At 40.3% G+C, this 24,666-nt stretch overlaps 1 protein-coding gene across 20 annotated transcripts in view; it reads right to left on the reverse strand.

The window, feature by feature from the left end:
- Positions 1-1,087: 1,087 nt before the first annotated feature.
- The window catches only part of casq1b (calsequestrin 1b), a 73,701-nt gene continuing 50,122 nt past the window's right edge, over positions 1,088-24,666 (reverse strand). For 2 of the 20 annotated variants that reach the window (XM_079810756.1, XM_079810745.1), the window contains 11 exons: positions 14,869-14,901; positions 9,898-9,991; positions 8,080-8,180; positions 7,895-8,006; positions 7,673-7,746; positions 5,482-5,612; positions 5,308-5,353; positions 4,468-4,522; positions 4,258-4,358; positions 3,514-3,588; positions 1,311-3,011 (listed from right to left, as the gene is read on the reverse strand). In XM_079810756.1, the coding sequence (XP_079666882.1) occupies positions 2,805-3,011; positions 3,514-3,588; positions 4,258-4,358; positions 4,468-4,522; positions 5,308-5,353; positions 5,482-5,612; positions 7,673-7,746; positions 7,895-8,006; positions 8,080-8,180; positions 9,898-9,991; positions 14,869-14,901 (1,029 nt within the window). In that variant the 3' untranslated portion in view covers positions 1,311-2,804. Of the gene's footprint in view, positions 3,012-3,469; positions 3,589-4,257; positions 4,359-4,467; positions 4,523-5,307; positions 5,354-5,481; positions 5,613-7,672; positions 7,747-7,894; positions 8,007-8,079; positions 8,181-9,897; positions 9,992-14,868; positions 14,902-24,666 lie in introns of all 20 variants that reach the window. The other 18 variants (XM_079810754.1, XM_079810743.1, XM_079810761.1 and 15 more) reach the window with 15 other exon arrangements.

The following is a 24,666-nucleotide window of genomic DNA, read 5'->3' on the forward strand; positions in this document are numbered from 1 at the left end:
TTAAAGGGGTGGTAAACCATGATTTCACTTTTCTGACTTTAGCTAGTGTGTAATGTTGCTGTTTGAGCATAAACAACATCTGCAAAGTTACAACGTTCAAAGTTTAAAGCAAAGGGAGATATTTGCTTTTAAAGTAATCAATTTCTAAGGACTACAGCAAATGGCCGGTAGGCGACTACAGACATTCCTCCAGGGTTGCTGACATCACCAGCCCCAATATTTACATAAACCCCTCCTCCGAGAATATTAAATAAGGGGAGGCGAGGCCATTTTGCTGGGCCGTGCAGAGAGTTCTTCAGGGGCAGGGGCTCAAATGTAAAAAAGGGGCAATATATATATATATATATATATATATATATATATATATATATATATATATATATATATATATATATATATATATATATATATATATATATATATATATATATATATATATATATATCCTTATGCTCATCAAGCTTGCATTTATTTAATCAAAAATACAGAAAAAAAGTAGCCTAATATTGTGAAATATTATTACATTGTGTTCTTTTTAACTTTTTATTAATCAAAGAATCTTGAAAAGAGTATCACAGTTTCCATCATTGACATTAAATCCTCATATTAGAATGATTTCTGAATGATCATGTGACACTGAAGAGTGGAGTAATGATGCTGAAAATCCAGCTGTGATCACAGGAATAAATTATATTTTAAATTATTTTAAAATAGAAAACCATTATTTTAATATATTTCACAATATTGCTGTTTTTTATCAAATAAATGCAGGCTTGAAGAACATAAGAGACTTCTTTCATAATGCTGCATAATATTAAAAAATGTTAACGTTAATATAATAAAGTCCTTTCACGTAACCTGTAGGTGCCGGTGGCACTTGGGTTTTGTTAACTTTGATAGTTTCATGAAATAGTAAACGGTGTATCAATATACATAAATACAAGTGAATTTAACACGAAAATGGATTCATGTTGTGCATTCTCATTATATAATTTTTGTAAATCTTGAACACAAAAAAAGTTACGGACAGCAGCTTTAAAGTTTTTATAGAGTTGATGTATAGGCCAATAATATGTATGGCATGGAAACAATATGTATAAATTTTTATTTAAAATATTATGCTCTTAATGTCAATGTGTTCGATTCAGTTGTTTATATTGGAACTCAGCAGTTAAAAATAATTCAGTGTTTCAATATTTGCTTGGGGATTGCAGTCTACAAGGAAGTCTACAATTTTCATGTGCAAATCTTGAGTACACACACGTACGCACGCTAACGCACACACACACACACACACACACACACACATTGGGTTTTCATGTTTAATGGGGACATTCCATAGACATAATGATTTTTATAATGTACAAACATACCGTAAATCCTCTAATATTGGCCTGTATTCCATTAGCGGCCGGGTCTCCAACATTGGCCGGTCTCGCTGTCACCGAAGGTAAATAAAGGCCGGTCTCTAATAGCGGCCGGGGCTATTATTAGAACCAACGTTTTTCTGAGCAGGCCTCAACATTATGCTTGTGATAGTAACATGCAAGTACCACAGGGTACTGGTCATGTCAATCACCTCACTCTTGACTCGCACGTGAGACTTCAGTCACCGGGTCCGGTAGGCTAACGTTTATGGCGCGAGGATGAGAACAAACATGCAGCGGAACATGAGGAGGACGAAGAGGAGCTGTACAATAATGAACTTGTTGTAGAGGCTGGCGCGAGTGATGAGGAGTTTACAGGGAGAGATGAAAAGGATGAGGATTAAACAGAATTGGAGGATTTTTTTTTTATAACTTCAAACCAAACGAGAAAGGAATGGTTAAACTTTGGAGCGGTAAGGTGTCTGTTGCCTTTTGTTATGAATCAATAACCTAATTATCACCGTGTATGGTTAAGTGTTTACAATGCACTTCCTGTAGCCTATTTTTGCTACGTTTTTGTTGCCATATTTCTACACTGGAATTTAGCCTGAATTACCGGTATTTGTTGTTAATGTTCTGTATGCATACCATAATGTTATGGTAACTGTACGTTTTCAATAAATGAACCTAGTATTTTATAGGTTGAAATAGACGCAAAATCTCATTTTTAGTCATTCTACTGGTAGTTTGATTTGCTCAAATAGAAATTGAGGCCTGCCTCTAATTCTGGCCTCCTTCCAATAAAGGCCTGGACCGCGATGCGCTTGAGTAAAATAAAGACCCGGGCCTATATTAGAGGATTTACGGTATATTCTATTCACTAACCCTAAACCTACCCATCACAGAAAACTTTCTGGATTTTTACATTTTCAAAAAACATCATTTAATATGATTTAGCTGTTTTCCTCATGGGGATTTCTGTCTCTTCCCATTGCATTGATGTTTGACAAAAACAAGGAAAACATTTTCTCCTTTCAATTTTATTTGAGACATTCCAGATGATGGAAGGTTAAGACTTTCCAGTGAGCATAATTTATTCTGCTCTAAAAAGTCAATAGAAATATCAAAATAGTTGTTACAAGGCTTTTCTATTGTTGAACAAACGCCCGCTTCTTTATCACACACACATTCTCATTAGATGTTACATGGGCAGAAAAACAGGTGGATTGATCCCCAAATACGTTGTTTACTTTTTTCTGAAGAGTGAGTATATTGGTGCAGAGAAGTTAAACAATGAGACAAGACAAAATGTTCTCCAGACCGCATGACAGAACAGCTCAGTTTGCAATGGCATGAATATGGAAAGACTGTTGAGTTCTTAATGTCACAAACATGCGCGTATGACAGCGAAGTGATGCCTGAGATGGAGGTAAGAATTTATTCATCCTCATCATCATCCTCGTTGTCGTCATCATCATCATCCTCGTCATCATCATCGTCATCTTCACCATCATTGTCATTGTCATAGTCATTTTCATCATCAGGGTTGATTTTCCCATTCATCACGTCTTCGATCCAGGCATCAAGCTCGTCAGCGGTGGGCATGTCCTCTTCATCATCCATCTCCATCCACACACTGTCAGCCTGTGAATAAGACAGAGAAAATGAATCCGAGACAGTTACTGAAAATGAGACAGACAAACACTTTATAATAATCACAAACATCAAAAATCTCCATCCAGCAGAAAATAAATTGAATTTACAAAATACCTGACTGATACTATCAGAGATCGTTTAAGAAATCGCTTGACAAAATGAAGAAAATGCCTTGATTTTGACTTGAAAACCAATGACTCACTCAACTTGGACTTGACATGACTCGACACTGACTTTTTAGCAGCTGTAATTATTACCGTTATTATTGCACGATTGCATGTTGCTGCAGCACTCCAAATACACAAGAGAATCTCCCAAGATTGTTTCTTTTGGATATAAACACTTCAAAATTAACCATTTTCATAAAAGGATATTTACTGTATGCACAATTTGCAAAGCCAGGATATTGGACATGACTAAAAACATGTAATCTAAATTGCACTTGCATGATCACCAGCATTAGAGACATGAAAGAAAACGATGTTCTCACATCCTCAACATCCACCACACCGATCTGAGGGGACGAGAGGTCAATTCCGAAGGTCTTCTCCCAGTACGGCACCATCTGCAGGGATGGAGAGGGGTCAAAGGTCAAACCTTGGTTCATATGGTAGTTCACTGTGAAATGTTGTATTTGTAAATGAGCGATCACTCTTGTCACCACCTTTTGAAATTGTCATTTTGAGTAAGCCCTTTTGGGGATGGATATTTTCTTCATAAAGATAAATACACATTTTTTTCCGATTATTATTATATCTTGAATATAAAATAAAACACATTTTCCTTGGAGGTTTTTAGAGACGATGTGTGCTACATACTCATTAAACTCATTCAGTGGTCAGTTTTCTCCTTTAGAGGGCATCAGAGTCAAACAGAAATCATAGAGTGTTGAAGCACCCGCTCTCAATCGTCCTTTGTACGAGTTCATTACATTAGCTTGAATTTTTAACAGCTGATCATGTAATGTGTTGTATATGTTATATAATGTATTTTGTAGGCTATGTCATTAAATTGATTTTAATTATGAAAGTATGCATCCACTATATTAACAAAAGCACAGATTACAAATGTAAAAATTACAACAATATAGCTCTTATAGTTCATAGAAAAAAAAGCATTTTATCCAAGGCACCTTATGGATGTACTCTAAAAGGCACATCATTCAAAAAACATGTTCTTGGAGTTATCAAAGGTATGTTTAGTGTTTCTGGATACAATATTAGGTTTGTCATACCAGTGGAAAGTCATCAGGATCAATCCAGATGATGCTTAAATCTGGGTTTTCTGTGTTTTCTTGAGCCACTTCCTTCAGGATCTCCAGGAACTCATAACCGTCTGGGAAAAGTCAACATTCAATCATTTGGAGTCCCGAAAAGTCAGTATAATGAAATCCTTCAAAAGACTATCAAAAATAGTGGCTTATTGTACTCAAATCAGTGTTTACCAGGGTCAGACTCCTCAGCAAAAGCAACAATGTGCTGTCCGTTAATATCATCTTCCTAAGGCCAACACAAGACAGTAACTGTTATGATAATGATAATTACAGGTGTTACATATGAAATTACATAAGACAAGAACATTTTCTGAGCAATCACTGGATGCAACCGTAATGACTCTCTACTACTGTATGCCCTTTTCTAATCAAAAACCATTACAAAAACATACATACCAACTAAGTAAATAAGTGATAATAATTGTTTTCAAACTATATTTTGAGAGGCAAAAAAAAAAAGGATTTTAAGACTTTTAAAAAAACATACACTTAAGATATTAATTTAAAATGTTGAGTGTAACATAATGACTGTTAAATTCAGATAAATCAAATTATAAAAATATTGTAATTTAATAATATTATTTAATTAATAATATTACTGTTTCAGTCTTCTTCCAAGACTGATCAGAAATCATGAGCTTAACTGAGATTACAGTACTAGTTTATAATGGTGAGTTTTGCATATAGTTTTGTAAACAAAAAACAAAACAAGATATTAAATTAATGTAGAAAAATTATTTAATTTTGAAATGGTCTTCATAGTTTCACACTTTTTTTTTCTCACAAAGTGAATGGGTTTTTACTGTATACATGAAACTGTTGTTAGGACCATGTGGTCAAAAACTTGTATAATGTCACTCCCTAAATATGTCAATATGTAAATATGAACAGAAAGATGACATTTCCTGAGGAAGACTCATATTGCACATAAACAGCAAGATAAACATATAAAGCAAACTCTTTTGAATTCCATATATAGACTTTGTTAGTTTTGGATTGACTTTGTCTTACCCAGATCTCATACATGCTGTGGGGCTCCAATTTTCTTAGAGTTGGTCTAAAATAAAAAATGAGTAACAAGTGAGAAATTTTGTATTAAGGATTTATTCAAGCATCCTTCTGAAAAGACTTTTGAGGAAAAGTGTGATTTTATTTAATTTTTCTCTTCAGCTGATCAGAGTTCACCTGTCGTGATCCTCAATGTAGTTAATGATGTCCTCCTCAATGTAGGGTTTGCCAGGGATGGTGACAGGTTTGCTCATGAAGGGCTCGTAAAAATCCACTTCATTCATCTGCAGGTTTAATTTCTTAGCAATCTGGGAAAATTCGGAGATTACGTAGACCAGACACAATGAATGAATACAGGGCTCATTAAAGTACCCCTATTATGCTTTTTGGGATATTACCTTTGAAAAAGCTGTTTGTGAATGTAAAAGGTCTGCAAAGTTTCAAAGATCAAAGTGTATAAATGGAGTTTACCGGCCCTAAAACCTGATTTAAAGTCAATGGCACAGAATTTATTGTTAGCTGCGTTAGTAATATGCGCCTATATGCGGGTGCACAATGCACGTACACTGCAAACATTTTTAAATATAAAAAATAAAAGGATTCCTCTTTGGAGAAGCGGTCTGTCTTTCCGCTCGCAAATTCCGCCATGTAAATAGCAAATCCGCCATGGTGCAAGCGCAACTGGCTTTTAAAGGGAATGGGAGATGCAACTCTGATTGGTTTTTTGCACGTTATGCCTAAAACACACCCATGACTCATTAAGAGACTAGGTATAACCTTTTTGGACCATGTGCCTGGCGCGCCAATACTTTTTTTCTGTCATTAAACTAGCAAAAGTGGATTCGGAAGTGCACCTGCGCTATCCACTTCAGACCATGCGCTCAGATTGTTAAATAGGGCCTATTGTCTCCTAAAAGAAAGACCTGTTGTGCAGTGTCCTGTTTGCGCCACAATGTATTTTTCACTACGTGAGAACATGATGTGTGGCATGAGAGCGCCATGGCTTGTCGGACATAGCAACTGTAACTAAAGGTGGCACTTTTTTGTGGACTCACAAAGTAAAGACTCCTTGTAAGGCCGTAAGTGTTTAGGGTGCTATTTGGGACGGGGCCTTATTTCCTGCTCGAACCTACGTAGGTTTGTAACAAATCTGCATAATGCCAGCCTATGGTCTTCACTGGCTGACTGTGAACAGCGTCTACTTTGACCTGTCTTTAACACTGTAGTTGTAGCTGAGACTGGAAGAGTTTGTTTCATATTGTAGACATTTCAAGAAGATGCTGTTTTCTGCACTGCCAAAGCAAAACCACTTTGATGCACTTCCAAAAGATGAGAACTTGGTCTGGCATTGATACTATCATGGGCGTGGTAGTGGGGGGAAAAGTGGACCTGACTACCCAGGGCCCCGTCTAGGGAGAGGGCCCTTTGAAAAGTCTGGAATATATTTTAACATGGAACATGGGGGCCCATCAGGACTGCCTATGCATAGGGCCCAGGATTTTGTGCTACACCCCTGGATACTATTAATTTCACTCTGTATTTGAGCTGCATGATGAATCGTTAAAAGATCGCAATCTCGATTTAAACACCAACATGATTTTATTCCTAAATAACAACAATTTGGTTATTTCTATTAAATCTTTGACAAGTACAATCACAGCGAAGATTCAAAACTGTGTTGGCATTGCCGCTGATCCAGTAAGAGCAGTTGTTATGTAGGCTATAGGTATGAAACAGCTTCAGTCTTTTCAACCACACATTATCATTATTTCTATGTTTGGATATAAACACTGATGTCTACGGTAGCGTAAAAAAAAGTAAATCACCTTTTGAAACTAACTTGTGGCTTCATGGTGCAGCTCTCCTCTGCATACAAGTGCTGAGGAAGATCCGGAGCTGAAATTCAGATATGGGCATTTGGTTTCCGACACGCGCCGTAAGTGGTAGGAACTTTTAAAATAGCACAATAGGGACACTTTAAAGGCTTCTAGTCTGATTTCAAGGGTTTATAATTTCAAATCATACAAGACAACTTATGTTTTCCTACTTAATCCTAATAATAATTTGTATGTGAGTAATGTTAAAGCAGACAGTCTTGTGGGAAGAGCTGTGACACAACAGAATATATTTGAAATATAAATATTTTGTAACATTTTAAACGCCTTTTGATCAATTTAATGCGTCCTTGTTGCATAAAAGTATTAATAAAAAAAAAGAAGGGTTTTTCACTTGCTCTATAAGAATTCTTTAATTACTTATCATTTAATAAACGGGGTGTGCACACACAGACATGATAGTCACATGCCAGTTTCCCTTTGTAAATTAATCAATGAATATATTAAATGAATGAATGTGTAAAAGCACCTACTTTTGGCTCAAAGGTGGCAAAGAACTTGATGAAGGGATGAAATTCCTCAGCTGCGTCATCATACTCAATGAAGTCTGCGAAATAACAAATTTGGCATGATGGAAGTTGCTTGTTAAAAATAAATTTAGAAAAATAGTACAACCTAGGCTGGAATCATAACCTGAAATTATCTGGAACTTTTATCAGTGTTTGTACAAGGCAAACCCTCAATGGCATACTAACGTGAAGATTTCTCGCTCTTGAAGAAGCCCATGAGTTTAATGTCCTCCTCGATGTTATGAAAGCCTCTGAGCTCTCTGTCATTACTGATGATCTCCACTGGTTCCTCAATCACCTGACAGAAGAATTACTCAATTACCAGTGACCTTTAGGTGTATGATCTATAACCATTATATATAAGCACTCACATCATATAGGAATTCCAGCAGCGTGTCAGCTGCCAACTCGCCATCGTACTCAATGATCTCGTCATCCGCAAAAATGTAAATGCTCTCCACCTCCAGCAGGCCTGCAGAAAACAAAAGTCTGATGAACGTTTAAAAGGTATTTGATGGATTGGCTCATTCAGCAGATAATAGATGGTCTGGTTGCTATATAAACATTTGTGAGAAATGATTTACCCAAGACATTCCCTTTTTATCAGCCAGTCATAGCCCTAACTTTAATTTTAAAATCAGAACAAAATGTTTTGATGATAAGAGCGCTGTTTTAGTAACAAAAATTAATATTGATCAAGGAACATGCTCTACTTGTGCAAATTGCATTAAAGCAATAGATCCCACAACGAAAATCTTTTAAACATTCATTCAGTCTCATTTCAAACTTACATGACTTTAACAAATGCAATTTCAGCCTGTTGCTGGAGGAAAAAAACAAAAAACCTAATGCCAGGTTTCAGAAGACCAGAGTTAATATGGACAACCTTTATGGACGGTAATAATTTATAATAAGGTCCCATTAGGTAACAACATAGTATGTCATTTTCTGTGATACAGAGCATTTATTTTCACTTGTTGTTCTCCAACAGCATATATACTTCAACAGACTGATGGCTACGGAAACCAAAGGTAAGAATTACACCGATCAGGCATAACATTATGACATATGAGGTGAAGTGAATAACACTGATTATCTCTTCATCACGGCACATGTTAGTGGGTGGGATATATAACGCAGCAAGTGAACATTTCATTTCATGTCCTCAAAGTTGATGTGATAGAAGCAGGAAAAACGGGCAAGCGTAAGGATTTGAGCAAGTTTGACAAGGGCCAAATTGTGATGGCTAGACAAGTGGGTCAGAGAATCTCCAAAACTGCAGCCCTTGTGGGGGGTCCCCGTGATGCAATGGTCAGTATCTATCAAAAGTGGTCCAAGGAAGGAACAGTGGTGAACTGACGACAGGGTCATAGGCGGCCAAGGCTCATTGATGCTCGTGGGGAGCGAAGGCTGGCCATGTGGTCTGATCAAACAGACAAGTTACTGTAGCTCAAATTGCCTCCTTTTTGGGCAATGTTCTGCTGGGAAACCTTGGGTCCTGCCATCCATGTGGATGTTACTTTGACGCGTACCACCTACCTAAGCATTGTTGTAGACCATGTACACCTTTTCATGGAAACAGTATTCACTGGTGGCTGTGGCCTCTTTCAGCAGGATAATACGCCCTGCCACAAAACAAAAATGGTTCGGGAATGGTTTGAGGAGCACAACAACGAGTTTGAGGTGTTGACTTGGCCTCCAAATTCCCCAGATCCCAATCCAATCGAGCATCTGTGGGATGTGCTGAACAAACAAGTCCGATCCATGGAGGCCCCACCTCACAACTTACAGTACTTAAAGGATCTACTGCTAACATCTTGGTGCCATATACCACAGCACACCTTAAAGGGTCTAGTGAAGTTCAGATTTGGCAGCAAAAGGGGGACCAACACAATATTGTGAAGGTTATGCCTGATCTGTGTATATTACATGCTGTAAATCAGTGGTTCTCAACCCTGGTCCTCGAGGCTCACTGTCCTGCAGAGTTTAGCTCCAACCTTGATCAAACTCACCTGCCTGTAGCTTTCTAGTAATCCTGAAGAGCTTAATTAACTGGTTCAGGTGTGCTTGATTAGCGTTGGAGCTAAACTCTGCAGGACAGTGTGGCCCTCGAGGACCAGGGTTGAGAATGCCTGCTGGAAATGGAAGATTATGGACAGATGTATTCATAGGATGGGTTCAGAGATTACCCAGCTTCTTAGCAACAGCTCTCTCTTTCTTTGAATCCACCAGGCCGAATCCAATGTCCTCATCCTCAAGATCATCAAGCACCTGGGCGGCAAGCTGCAGGAACAGCAACAAGTTTATTGTAATGTATACGAGTCTAAATCAGAGACATCGTCTAAATGCAGAGCGTTCAGTCCTTTACCAATTGTGCAGCCATAAAACACAACCTCTCTCACACTCGATATACTCAAAGCCCAAACAAGACACAAGGCCATCAATGCAAATACCAGAAGTGCTGCCTTTGCACCTTCTAAATCTGTGTGAAATAGGATCTAGAGATAGACAAGAGATTTGACCAATGCAGGGTCTGATCAGGCATGTCAAAGACAGGACACATAGACACAGGTGCAAATGTATGTATGCTTTTGCTTAGGTCAACCGCATACATAAACATAAAGACAGACCGATGCACACTATGCTTCTCAACACAACATAAGCATGTGACCATTCTATCATTTCAGCTTGTATACACACATGCTTGAAATGAGTGCATGTAAACAAAATAGTAACATTCAATACATTCAAATAAAAATATGAATACAAATGTCATAAATAATTATTTACCTTCAGGTGGAAAACTACAATCTTAGTCAACCTGAACCTTTAGACACTTAGAGCGGGGCCTTACCATATAGCCTATAAAGTGACCCTTTATAGCCCTGCTTTTCTCACATTTGTACAAAAACCAACAGTTCACACAAAAATGAAAATCATTTTACTCACCCTCACATTCATTTAAAATCCATTAATTTGTGTGAAATAAAATAATGTCCAAGCTGCTTTTTGCCATATAATAGTGACCCTTTGTGATGTAATGAATGTGCATTCGTAGTGTATATTTTTAGAAGTATATTTTAAGGAAACTGTACTTGCAAATAATACAATAAATTAAAGGCCACTTAAATAGAGTACACTTCGTCCCCTTGGAATTATAAGGTTCTATCTGCGTTCTGAGCAGTTTTGAGATATTGAGCTTCAAAGTTTTTGCATTACATATAGGAAAATGTATATGGGGAACAAGTTTCTTTCAAACATGAAAATAACAGGGACCCTAAATGTATTCTAAATATACAATATCAAAATCCTCTCAAAATTGTAAATGGGGATTTTTGGAATGGGTCAAATGCAGATAGAACCTTCTAATTCTAAAAAAACACTTTTCGCTTAGAATTATAAGGTTCTATCTGCCAAACCATTATTTGAACATTAAATATAAAAAATAATGTTGTAACAATGTCTCAACATGTGTTGGAATGTAAAATGTTATCTTTTCTTTTGACATTTATTTCATATTTTTAGCACTTCCATGTATTTAGGACATTTCAAATTAAGCTAGGCAGGTCTAAATATTTTGTCCAGTGCAGATGTAAATTTTTGGTACCAATTTGGTGGGTAATTAAACACATTATTGAAGAAATTGTTCATCTTTCTTTTGTTTAGACGGAAAGCAGCTACTGTAATACATCTGAGCAGGATTTTATTCCACCTAAAGTGGGCCAGGTAAAATGTCTTTCTCTCTAGACATCAGTATGGCTGAAATAACATGCTAATGTTTATTGTTGTAATTAAGACCCCATCAATTAAACTTTTTACTATTTGACCTTTAAGGCTTAATATTGTAAAAATTAAGACATTTTAAGACTTTAAAAACTGCAAGAAAACAGACATGCTTCAGCAAATTAATTCATAAAGTTTAATAATCATTGAAAAATGATTCACTGACTATATGTGATGCCTGGAATTCGGGCTGCTGTCCTTGACAAGATCGTCAATAAAATTGTCGATCTTGAGGTTTCTTAAAAACTTTGCATTGTGTGCCATAATCCTCACAGATATTGTGTGTCTGCGATCTTTCCTGTCAAGGAAAAAGCCGGCGACACAACCTATAAAGTTGATCCTGATTGGTCCTCTTCTGTGCATTCGAAGTGCTGATTGGCTCACGCAGATAGAACCTTATAGAGCCAAGTCAGAGTTCGACTTTGTAGATAGAACCTTTTTGTTTTTCAATAAAAAGTCCCAAAATGTACACAACTTAAAAAAAAAAACATCACATAATGTAAATAAGTTGTCATAGAATAAGAATATGTGAATAACTCAATTTTGACAAAAACGTCAGATAGAACCTTATAATTCCAAGGGGACGACTTTCATTATGCTTCTTAACACAATTTTAAAAAGTGCACTTTGTAACAATGTCTATAATGTCTATGTCTTATTTAATTTATTTTTAATTGAATTAACTAATTCAAATTATGTTTTAATAACATTTTATTTATAGAAGTATGTTTTTTTAAGATCAGCAGACTTGTCAAACCACCATTGTTCTACATGCAAATGACAGTATCTACCAATATTTCTTAATTTGACCCACCAGAATGTTCTACTTCCAAACTAGTCCACCCACTCTCAACCTTTTTACTACATCTGTGGTTGAACAGCTGAAAGTTTTTTTTACTTATATTTTTATTTTGAACCACAACATACAATACAGTTGTAGCGAATTAGCTCAGAGGGGAAATATTAATAATTATTCATAAGTCATTATGATTATTCATTGTGATTAATTATGAATATTTGAATCAGTTAAATAGATTAACTTGATGTAGCTTGATGTAACATTACAATCAATCAACCAGTTCATCCTATGAATGTTCAGTATTTATTATTAATTAATTCTAAGAAAATTATATTTTTCATGGCCACAGAAAAATAATTCTTCCTTTGTATTTAAATAAGCGCTTAGAGCGCATAACACGATCAATCATTTAAGGGACAATTTGTTTGCAGCGGGGAGTCAGAACCAAACATATATTGTGCACAAACTTTAATAACTAAATCACGGACAAGATTAAATAGACATACATACACAAAACATACATAGCAAGAGGCAAAGTTAAAGTGGTTAGAAGAACCGGGTCAGAACAGATGGATGAAGTTATGCAAAGAGTCTAACCTTGGAGAACCATCCCTGATAAGCTCCTTTGTCCGAGCAAAGGAGTTTACAGTTTTACTACACAGCGATTTGTATTTCTTAGTACATTACTTGTGCTTGCCTGGGAAGGCGTCCAGATATACAATCGCAGGAGAAAGTCTTGCTGGTTCCGTCCAATGGTTTTGCAGTTGCGATCGTTTCCTTCCGTGTTAAGCGTGAACTTGCATGGTTGCTTTGACTCCATCGAGGTTGAGGAAGTTGCACACGTGAAGAGTTGGGCCTGCTGGTGTGGTGGCATCTGGATTCCTGTCCCACACACACACACACACACTTGGGGCTGTGTGTGTAGGCCTTATCTAGCCTGCTGGCCAAGATGAGGTGATGTTTCAGCCAGGAAGAAAAGAAGAGAGGGCGTGGATCTGCAGTGTCTCTTTTAAGAGTCTTAGAGAAATCCCAGCCTCGATGGTCGAGTTGACCAATGGGATTGTTGGGCTTTCCCAGCGGGAAATTCCTCTGTGGGAGATTTATGGCTCTTTGTTTCGATCAAGATTCAAGATTCCTGAGCCCATATATACTCCAATTGATGCAACAAACACACATTGCCTCCTACGAGGAATTGACATACATAAAAGTCGTGAAGCGAGCATTAATTTGATAGGAGACACGACATATATGAGGTTACATGAACTACTAAGTTGTTCATAAGACATGCATAAACGAAATAACATACAAGGGACACTTTACAAGACAGTTATATGCGTATGTACAATGTCCTGGGGTGCATGTTAATTTATAGACGTTTTATCTATAACTTGAGGCAAAAGCGTGTGTTTTACAGGCTTTGTGTCTTAACTATGGCCTTTTTCATGTGGCCACATTTTTTAGAGCCATAAAACGTCTTATTAGTTGGTATCCAGGGTCACTGAGGACCTTTCTCTGTTGTGTTGGGGGAAGGTCTGTTACTAAGCACACAGCATTTAAAACATATTTGTTAAATGTAACAGGCGATTGTGTGTCTGATTTGCCTCAGTCGCTACACAGTATAGCATCAGGTTTTAACATGTTAATCCATCATATTCCAACAACATTGACAATTCTTAATTATATCAGACACATACAGAGAATAAAAACAAATACACCTAGTACAGGGGGGAGGAAAGGGAGAAAAATAATACAAAATAAAATAAACAAACATTAAAAAATAATGGAGAAGGCAGAGGTGAACATAGGGTTGATAAGATAGCAGCTCATGATCACGGGAGTATTAATGACATTTAAGGGACTGCTTTTATAATAAATTAATGGCACTTATTTGTCAATTATGTAGCTTTCATCATTTTAGAAACCTGAACATTCTGCAAAACATCTCCCTTTTATGTTTCACAGGAGGAAGACATGGTTTCGAAAGACATGAGGTTGTGTAAATGATTTTCATATTTGCATTTTCATATTTGAGTGAAATCATTCTTTAACATTCCTGACTACAATAAATCAGCACACAAATTCAAAGTCAAAGTCATGGCACGCACAGCAAGACACATAAGCTTCATTCCGACACATTTTCACTACATCAGAGTTTGTCCCCATCTTCCTGAAATCATAAAGGCTGTGTTTTACACAGTTCATAATGTAGATGTTGGGACAAGCTCTGCTCCTCTCGAGGGTGAGCGGCGCATTCAAGAACAGACGAATAAGTGGACGGATGAGTTAATGGCAGCAGCTGGTCACTGGTCTCTGCCTCACAGGAAGTGCTATCCTGTAAAAACTCACTGCGACAGCTCTCACCGACCACATCCAACACGTCTGAAGGAGCATCATTCATTCTCTCCATGGGTCTTACAAACCGCTCATATGTCATAAAACGCCTTTAGAATGGCTCTAGTGAGGGGGGAAGGATGCTATTCAGATATTTTGGATGAAGCTTTAGTGATAAGCCAGACTTGAGAAACACAGAGAAAGAGAGAACAGAACAAAACACAATCATTTGAGGGCTTGAACATACCTGGTAGGTCAAGGCGGCAGGGCTTGTTAGCAACTGCAGAGAAAGGTCAGGTGACTTTAGACTTGAGCATAACATAGCCAACAAAGAATACAATTAACTATTCTTGCCCTTAGTCACAGTTAAAGATTTAAAAACGAATTTATTTTAGAATGGAGGGAAATTGCTTTGTACAAGCCTCTCTGTTTTTTGTTACTACTTTTTTTGTTCCAGTTTTATTAGTTCCGGCTTGTGTATTGCAAATACAGATAAATATTGTCTATTATGTCACATTTTCCGGTCTTCTCCTCCAGGGGCGTAGGAACGACTTTGACTTTGGGGGGGGCATTTTGGCCACTATGAATCAACGTCCATCCCACCATAATAGTAACATACAGTATGGTGACATGGTACAACATGTATGTTTTGCTCATGTGACAATGTAATGGGAAAACAACATTCTGCATATTGAAATAAGTGCTCATATATGCTGCCTTCACATGCTATCGGAAATTTCCTAATTCCCACTTTAGAAGTCGTGATTACGAGCTTGTTGCATTCAAGTGCTTTGTTGTCGGAGTGAACAGGAATCGTGGTTATTCTTGCCTATTTATTGGGAAAATCTTATTGAAACCAACATCATATGTAGTCTCCCATGCACCGACAACCATATAAACATTCCAGATAGTCCGCTTTCTGCTGATTCTGTAATTTCAGTCAAATGCAGGCTATTTTCGCTGAGTACCAAACATACAACACGCTTCATATGATTATTCTTACATGTATATATGTACTACATTAATGTCAAGACAAGACGACCTAAAAAAAAACAATAAAACCACACCTGCCACAGCAGTAGTTCTCCCCGCCACCATGTTTAAAGCTTATGACACGCCCATCTCGGGAGTTGGGGTATCAAAATTATTTCCAAACTTCCCAGTGGTAAACACGACATCAGAGGGCGTTCATGTGCAATTTTTACCTAGGAAACTCGTATTTACGATAATTCTGATAGCACGTGAAGGCAGCATTATTTCACCCCCATTTTCTTTAAAAAAATCTATTTTGCACTAGGTACACAAAATACTTCCTCTCAGCACCTTTTGGACAAAAATGTCCCCATTGGAACCCACATCATTTTTAATCCCATTGCCATTTAACTATAAAATGATGCAATCTTTGTTAATAGGCTTTTATTCTGTTGGCAGAAAATAGGCTAAAACAAACTTGCCCTCAAATAGAATAGATATAGACAAAACAGCAAATTAATAGCCTAATAGAGATTGAACAGGCTACTCCAAACTGTGATTATTCTGGTTAAAATGTTTTTTTTTTGTTGTTTTTTTTTTACAAATGAAAAATGTATGCATATAACATTTTATATATTAATGAGAGTAATAATAATTATTATATTCGATAAATACAAATATTTAACAAAATTTGAAATATTACTATTACAATAACATTTTAATTATTTAAAAAAATAGAGTATTTAAGAATAAATAAACAATATAATAATATTAACATTTATATTTTACAGAAAACTGCTGGATTACCTGTTAATATGCAGACAGCATATGACTAAATATCATTAGAAAGGTCTAAGGATTTAATGTAAAAAATAAATGAAATTCTGTGCTTTTTATCTGTGATATCAATTTCTTAAAGTCTATGTATTTAATATGCAATATGAGCCTCTTATGCATCCACTGTGGGGGAAAAACTGTACATTGGAGAAAAACATGGATTGACATATAGATTTATTTAGAGATAAGTATTATTTTTCTTATTTGTTACCCAAACGTTGAATTCATACTGGAAGCCAGAGGGCGCCCTTGAGCAGAAACTCATTTGCCTCAGAGAAGTAATCCTAAAGCTAGCGATGTAGGCAAAACAGAAGATAGAAACGCTTTGACTGATGAAATAAACAAGACAATAAACACGACTGCATCAAGATATGGTGTATTTGAGTTCTTCAAGCCTTCACTATTTTCATAATAATAAGGTATGCAGTGGTGATTGAGTGCAGACTTTATTACTGTATAGAATAATATAAAACAATGCTTGTCTGCCTCATTCTGTCCAACAAAATACAACGTTATTAATCGTAGACGTATTTTGCGGGCAGGTAATTGCCTTTATCACGAGGATTTGTGGTTTTATCACCGCATACGTGTACCAACACCAATATCCCCCAGAAAGAACTACAACACACCGAACGAATGCTCTGAGGGCGGTGTAGCAAAGACTCTAGAGCTCCGCTTTGTAGTTTACCATTTTGCTACTGTGTAACGTTAATAACTTTCTGCGGCCAGCGTTTTTGGAAATGAACAAAGATAAATAAAAAAAAGGTTTTAGACCGAATTAAATTTAAGACCTCGGATGAAAATCTGGCGGTTTTTAAGACATTTTAAAGCCTTAAATAAAAAAATAAAAAAAACCTATCACTCTGGCTTTGACTTGCTGGCAAAACCGAATATCATCTTTGTCACACTCGCGCTTTCAAAATAAAAGTTCCAAATGTACAGTGTTTGTCCCTGCGGTATAGGCTACTTTTTGGGTGGGACACATGCAGCATTTTCAAATATTGAGGGGGACACAGCACTTCTGGCAGTGTTGTGTTTTCGTGTATTGTATTTTTTTTTCACAGCACTGGATGTCATATGGTGATCGTGAAACACACGGGACACTTCACTACATGATTTCATGGTGAAATTTGTTATTTTCCATGTTAATCAGGTCAGTTTTGATCAAGAACAATCCACTGTGGCTTTAATTCAGCGTGAGCAACGCGGCAAAATAGACTCGGCGCCGAAACGATCGCGGCACTGCTGCTTCTGCTCTGTTCCTGCTACGCGCTGCCACGGCGCCTCTTAACATGGGCACCGAAAAAAATGTGCGCTGCTTACGCCCTGCTAACGCGTGCAGTGTGAAAACCGGCCTTAGCATCCAAGGCTCTATTGCCTATTGCCTCAATCGTGTACAGTGTCTTTGGACGGATTGCTGAGGAAGATTGCCGGTAACAGCCATTTTTGGATTGTTTGTGATTTGGGACTTAGGAGTCCTCTTTACTAACTTTTCACAGATTTAGGAACTGGTTTTAGTGCTAAATGCTTAGTGAAATACTCTTCGAGCAAACATTTTGGACACGCCTTTTAGCCTTAAGATGTTTTGTGAATACGGCCCTTCAGCATTTCTCATCAGTGTTGTGCAAGTTACTTCCAAACTATAATACATTATAGATTACTGTTATTTAAAAGTAATTATTTACCTTACAATATTACTGTCTCAGAATTGTAATGCGTTACATTACTCCTGTTTTACTTTTGAGTTACTTTCACCAAAATAACTACAGAAGTAGAACTTAACATTCTAAAATGTCAAAATGTAGTTCCCTTTCAAGGGAACTCGCGCTGCGTCACCGCTTTGGGAACGCCCCTGCGTGATTGCGTCGTGAAGCACATGTCATCAGTCCAATAGAGAGATGGAACGTCATAGGCGGGTGACGTCATAGACCCGGAAACTATAAAGCACACCGGCAAACACACGCCGTTAGCTTCTGTTGCCTTCAACAAGCGCTCTCTGTCACTCTGTCCCTGTCATTCTGTGTTGTGTCTGAGTTCAGACTTTTTTGTTTTCAAGTCACACTCACACTCACGTTTGTAGAGAGAAAAAAGCTATGGCGAGCGAACAACAGTTCAAACAGTGTGTTCCTCCCTGCTCACGCTACATTACGAGCGGGGATACACACTTGATGTGTGTTGTTTGTCTGGGTGAGCAGCACGCGCAGTCGGCTCTCGAGGGTGCCGGCTGCGAGCATTGTGAGGCGCTGCCTCTTCGCGTGCTGCGATCCCGCCGGGCGCTCTTCGAGGAGGGCGTCCCGGTTCGCGCTCCCCACGGCACGGGTCCCACTGCTGCTGAAGCTCAGCGACGACTTATGTTGTGGGGTTCGCAAAAGGATCTGTCGGAGGGGATGGAGACGGGCCCCGCCCTATCTCATCCTTCACCCGGCAGATCCAGTGAGGACAGTCATCGTGGCGAGGAAGGCTGCGTCTAAGAAGTCCTGACGCCTCTGGGCCCAGGACAGTGAGGGTGATCCCCTCCGCGGGCGCACGGTGCTCACCGCTGTATACGGTACCCGTGTGTCCGCGGTACCCTCATGGGGTCAATCCGCCAACCCCGCCCGAGTGCCGGGCCGCGAAGAAACCCCGCGGGTCATCCGAAGATGGCCCGCACCCTCTTCGGAGGGAAACTATGCCGTCGAGTCAGTCGTTCCCTGCCGGTTCGCCGCTTCAGGGCGCTGCACTCGCGGTGCAGAGTACATCAGAGGCCAGCCTCGAGAGGCTGGTACCCTTAGTAGATTTTGTGTCAGAGTGGGAGAATCTGCCTCACATATCTCGTTGGGTCCTGCGATGTGTAAGATTGGGGTACGCTATCCAGTTCAGATGCCATCCCCCCAGCTTCAACGGGGTCCTCTCCACTGCGGTGGACCCCGAGCAGGCTCTGGTGATGACTCAGGAAGTACAGACTCTGCTGCAAAAGGGGGCTATAGAGAGGGCCCCCCCCCCCCAGACAGGGAGTCAGGCTTTTACAGCCGGTACTTCATAGTGCCAAAGAAGGATGGAGGGCTGCGCCCCATCTTGGATCTTCGCGTCCTGAACAGAGCCGTGGCAAAACTCAAGTTCAGGATGCTTACACTCAAACAGATCGTGTCTCACATCAGGTCCGAGGACTGGTTTGTCACGATAGATCTCAAAGATGCATATTTTCATATATCCATCCTTCCGCAGCACAGGAAGTTCCTGAGGTTCGCTTTCAGGGGAGAAGCGTACCAATATCGGGTGCTTCCTTTCGGTCTAGCTCTTTCACCCCGCACGTTCACGAAGTGTGTGGACGCTGCTCTGGTCCCCTTACGCTTACAGGGGATCCGCATTCTCAATTACATCGACGACTGGCTGATACTGGCGCAGTCAGCGCGTCTCGCGGTTCAGCATCGAGATGTTGTTCTCGCCCATATGAGGAGGTTGGGGCTGAGGCTCAACTCCAAGAAGAGTGTTCTTTCTCCTGTGCAAAAGATCACTTATCTCGGTGTGAGTTGGGATTCGGTCTCTATGCAGGCTCGTCTGTCAGAGCCTCGCGTAGGGTGGATCCTCTCAGCCGTGAAAGGGGGGATGCTAGACCAGCCGCTCACTGTAAAACAGTTTCAGAGACTGTTAGGTCTGATGGCAGCCGCGTCCAACGTGATTCCTTCGGGCCTGCTGTTCATGAGACCGTTACAGTGGTGGCTCAAGACCAGGGGCTTTTCCCCGAGGGGAAACCCCTTTCGCGTAATCAAGGCAACGCGGCGGTGTCTCCGCACCTTGGTTATGTGGAAGGACCCTTGGTTCCTGACCCAGGGCCCGTCCCTGGGGGCACCGTGTCAGCGTGCGTCTCTGACCACGGATGCCTCCCTGACGGGCTGGGGGGCGACCATGAGTAGTCGTTCAGCCCAGGGTCTGTGGCAGGAACACCAGCGTTCGTGGCACATAAATTGCCTGGAAATGTTGGCGGTGTTTCAGGCCCTGAAACACTTCCTGCCACATCTCAGGGGCCATCATGTGCTTGTACGCACAGACAGCACATCGGTGGTCTCCTACATCAACCATCAGGGGGGTTTGAGGTCCCGTCGCTTATACAAGTTGGCGCGCCTTATTCTCCTCTGGGCCCAGGGAAAGTTGCTGTCAGTCAGGGCAATGTACATTCCAGGGCGGTTGAATGTGGAAGCAGACGCCCTGTCGAGGCAGGGGCCGAGGCCCGGGGAGTGGAGGCTTCACACAGAGGTAGTGGAGCTCCTTTGGGAGAAGTTCGGCAGGGCTCAAGTGGACCTGTTCGCCACTCACGACAATTCGCATTGTCGTCTGTGGTTCTCCCTGTCGCCCCCAGCTCCTCTCGGACTGGACACGATGGTACAGGAGTGGCCGAGGCTGCCCCTGTACGCTTTTCCCCCGATTGCTCTGCTTCCGGGAGTTCTAGAGAGAGTGCGTCGGGACGGGGCCCGTCTTCTGCTAGTAGCCCCGTTCTGGCCGGGCCGGGTATGGTTCTCGGACCTAGTGTCTCTCCTCGACGGCTCTCCCCTGGAGATTCCTATCAGGAGGGACCTCCTCTCTCAGGCGGGCGGAATCTTCGTACACCCCCGCCCGGAGTTGTGGAAACTGTGGGCTTGGCCTCTGAGGGGGCCCAGCTCATAAGTTCCGGTCTCTCAACCGAGGTTGTTGAGACCATTCTTCACTCCAGAGCTCCCTCTATGAGGAAACTTTACTTTCTAAAGTGGAGACTCTTCACCTTATGGTGTCGAGATCGCCTGCGGGATCCAGTTAACTGCCCTGCGAGCGTGGTGCTGGAGTTCCTGCAGGAGAGATTCTCTGCTGGGTTAGCTCCCTCCACACTGAAGGTGTACGTGGTGGCCATAGCAGCTTACCACACTCCTTTGAGTGGAGTTTCTTTAGGGCGACACCCGCTAGTAACCCGTTTCCTCCGTGGAACTTTGTGACTGAGACCTGTGACACGCACCAGGGTGCCGGCCTGGGACTTATCCATCGTCCTTCAAGGCCTGTCCGAGGCTCCCTTCGAGCCGCTCGAGGATGTTCCTGAGAAGTTTCTCACTTTAAAAACCTTATTTCTCCTTGCTATATCTTCCCTGAAAAGAATAGGGGACTTGCAAGCCCTCTCTGTTGCACCCTCGTGCTTGGAGTTTTCCCCGGGCATGGCTAAGGCCTTTCTCTCTCCGAGGCCCGGGTATATTCCTAAGGTCCTCACTAACCCAGTGAGACCTATTGTTCTCCAGGCCTTCTGTCCTCCTCCCTTCACGACGTCAGACCAGGAAAAATTCAATCTGCTTTGTCCTGTTCGCGCACTAGACGCTTATGTCCACAGAGCTGCCCTGTGGAGGAAAACTGATCAACTGTTTGTCTGTTACGGGCCTCCCTCGAGAGGAGATCCAGTTTCAAAGCAGAGAATTAGTAAGTGGGTGGTTGAGGCTATCTCACTTGCTTATGTGGCGGCCGGACAGCCCTCCCCTCTAGCTGTTCGGTCCCACTCCACTAGGAGTATGGCTGCCTCTCAAGCTCTTTTAGCAGGGGCCTCCCTGCAGGAAGTTTGTGATGCGGCGGGGTGGTCCTCGCCGCATACGTTCATCAGATTCTATGAACTTGATGTCAATGCTACTCCGGGGTCTCGGGTTCTCGCCTCTTAACTCGTGCCACAGGCGGGCATTCAGACTCGCACAGGGACGTGGGTATTCTCGTTCCCAAAGCGGTGACGCAGCGCGAGTTCCCTTGAAAGGGAACGTCTCGGTTACGACTGTAACCTTAGTTCCCTGAATAGGGAACGAGACACTGCGTCACCCTGCCATGCTCCTCGCATGCCCGCAAGCGCCTTGTTTCAGGCCTTCTTCAGAAGCTAACGGCGTGTGTTTGCCGGTGTGCTTTATAGTTTCTGGGTCTATGACGTCACCCGCCTATGACGTTCCGTCTCTCTATTGGACTGATGACATACGTGCTTCACGACGCAATCACGCAGGGGCGTTCCCAAAGCGGTGACGCAGCGTCTCGTTCCCTATTCAGGGAACTAAGGTTACAGTCGTAACCGAGACGGTTTCTATAGAGCATTTTACAACCAGTAGAAGGCGATATGATGTAGCATAATGACTGTGGGCTATCCAGGCTACTAACAATAACATATAATTGGCAAAGTGAAGGCTCAAGACAATGCAAGAAAGGATGACAGACAGAATCACAAACGATCCAAGTCTGTTAAAAGTATGGTAGAGGTAAAGTGATTATCTGGCAATATCTGGGAATAGCTTGGGTCTATTCATATTAGACACAACATAACTGTATGTAAACTCTAATGCCATGACAAGATGCACATTTGTTCTTTTCTTATTGTTGTCATTATTTTATTCTCTTTAAATTCAAGAGGTTCACAACACAAAACCGCCATGCACAAAGTGCAAGAGATGTTTTTTTTTTTAATTGCTAGCGCTATTTTGCGACGTTGATAGTTCTTTAAGTTTTAGACAAAGGTTGCATTTAACTGCATTTGCATTTGACTATTACGTTCTTCTTTTCCTTATCTCTGACAAACTCTAAGTAAAAAGGTACACCAGCAAGAGGGATATGAATGAAATAAATCACTATACAAATATATCAGAAGCTGTCATAGTCTTTATTTACAAACTTGGACACCACACGCATCTATTGATTGACCACGAACAGGTAATAAAATGTTTTTCATTCGTTAATGTCTCGCGGTCTTGCTGTTTTTTCTTTTTTTTTTTTTTTTTTGAACAATTACATTTTGGGCTAAAAGTGTGTAGTAACGTGAGCGTTACTGAACATGTACTGAGTAAAATATTATTGAAAATTGATTAGTAAAGCCTTACACTACTGCGTTACAGCAAAAAGTAATATGTTACTGTAATGCATTACTTTTTTAATGCATTACTCCCCACACTGTTTCTCATGTTTGTATATTGCGCTGTCAACAGATGTTCAGAAACAATTTCTAACAAACTACCCAGGCTCATTGGAAATATGTGACTGCAAAACTGCTAAAACGTATAGGGCTACCTATACGCACATTTCACTGCAGTTTCCAACTGAAATAAACACAAGTGGCAGTAAAACACCAACATATTTTACACAAATTATGATTACAGGTGCAGATTATCTACACATATCAAGCGTAGCGTTAATTCTGGCAGATGTCTATCACAGCATACAAGCTCGTTCAGGATTATCAGCAGCTATTGCATTTCTCCAGAGCTAATTACCCTTCTCCATCCCCAGCACCTCCTGTCATCTGTCAGGATTTGGCATTCTGATTCGCCTTGAATCAGACTAAATTCCCAAATTATGTTGTACATTTAATATGTGATAATGATATCTGCAATACATTATGTTGGCTCTGTTCTATTTACCCTAAGGGAGGTTATGCACACTCTCCTCTTATCCATGCTAGGCTGCATCGATGCGCAGGGAGTTCTTGCCAGGGAGAAGAACCATACCGCCAATCCAAACTGTATGCTAACTGTCAATCATCTTTAACAATAGTGGTCCTGACAGAAACTTATTTTAGCGCGGTTCCTTGCACAATATGATCTCAAAATACTTTTGCAATCGTGCATGATTTGTAAACGAATACATCACGCAACCAGCTCTATATGTGTGGCTTTTCTGACATAATAAATGTTGGTAGCTTAATAAAATGCTCGGTAGCTCATCTGGCTGGTACAGCATTGCACTTGTGATGTGTAATGCTCTGGCACGAACTCCTATGAAACATTACGATGATAAAAAAAAAAAAAAAAGCTAAAATGGCATGGTTGGTTCAGCAAATGTGTTTTTATCTCACGTTTGCTTAACACTATCGGTCTGGCTTAGGTGGTATTTTCAAATGGGATTTTAATACTCACTCATGCCATGATACTTACAATGAATGAAGTCACTGTAATGAAATATTGCAACAGTTATGTTTAGGTGTTTTGGAGGAAATTTAACCCGATATTTTGGGCCAAATTTTGGCCTTGTCTACACCTACATGGGTATTTTTATAACCAGAGTTTTTCCTCCGTTAAAAAAAAAAACAATCGCGTCCACACAAGCACAGTTTAAAAAAAATCTCTGTCCACATGAAAATGCAAAACCATACTATGATTGGCTGCCTGATTTCCACATGGGTGGTACCGATGCACTGAGTGATGCCATGGGCTCAGTGAAACCCTTCTACAAGTTCCTTTACTTTGGACTCAGTGACAGGTAACTGTAAATACACAGGGGCAGG

The sequence above is a fragment of the Gobio gobio genome (genome assembly GCF_949357685.1).
Source record: "Gobio gobio genome assembly, chromosome: 2".
Classification (NCBI taxonomy): domain Eukaryota; kingdom Metazoa; phylum Chordata; class Actinopteri; order Cypriniformes; family Gobionidae; genus Gobio; species Gobio gobio.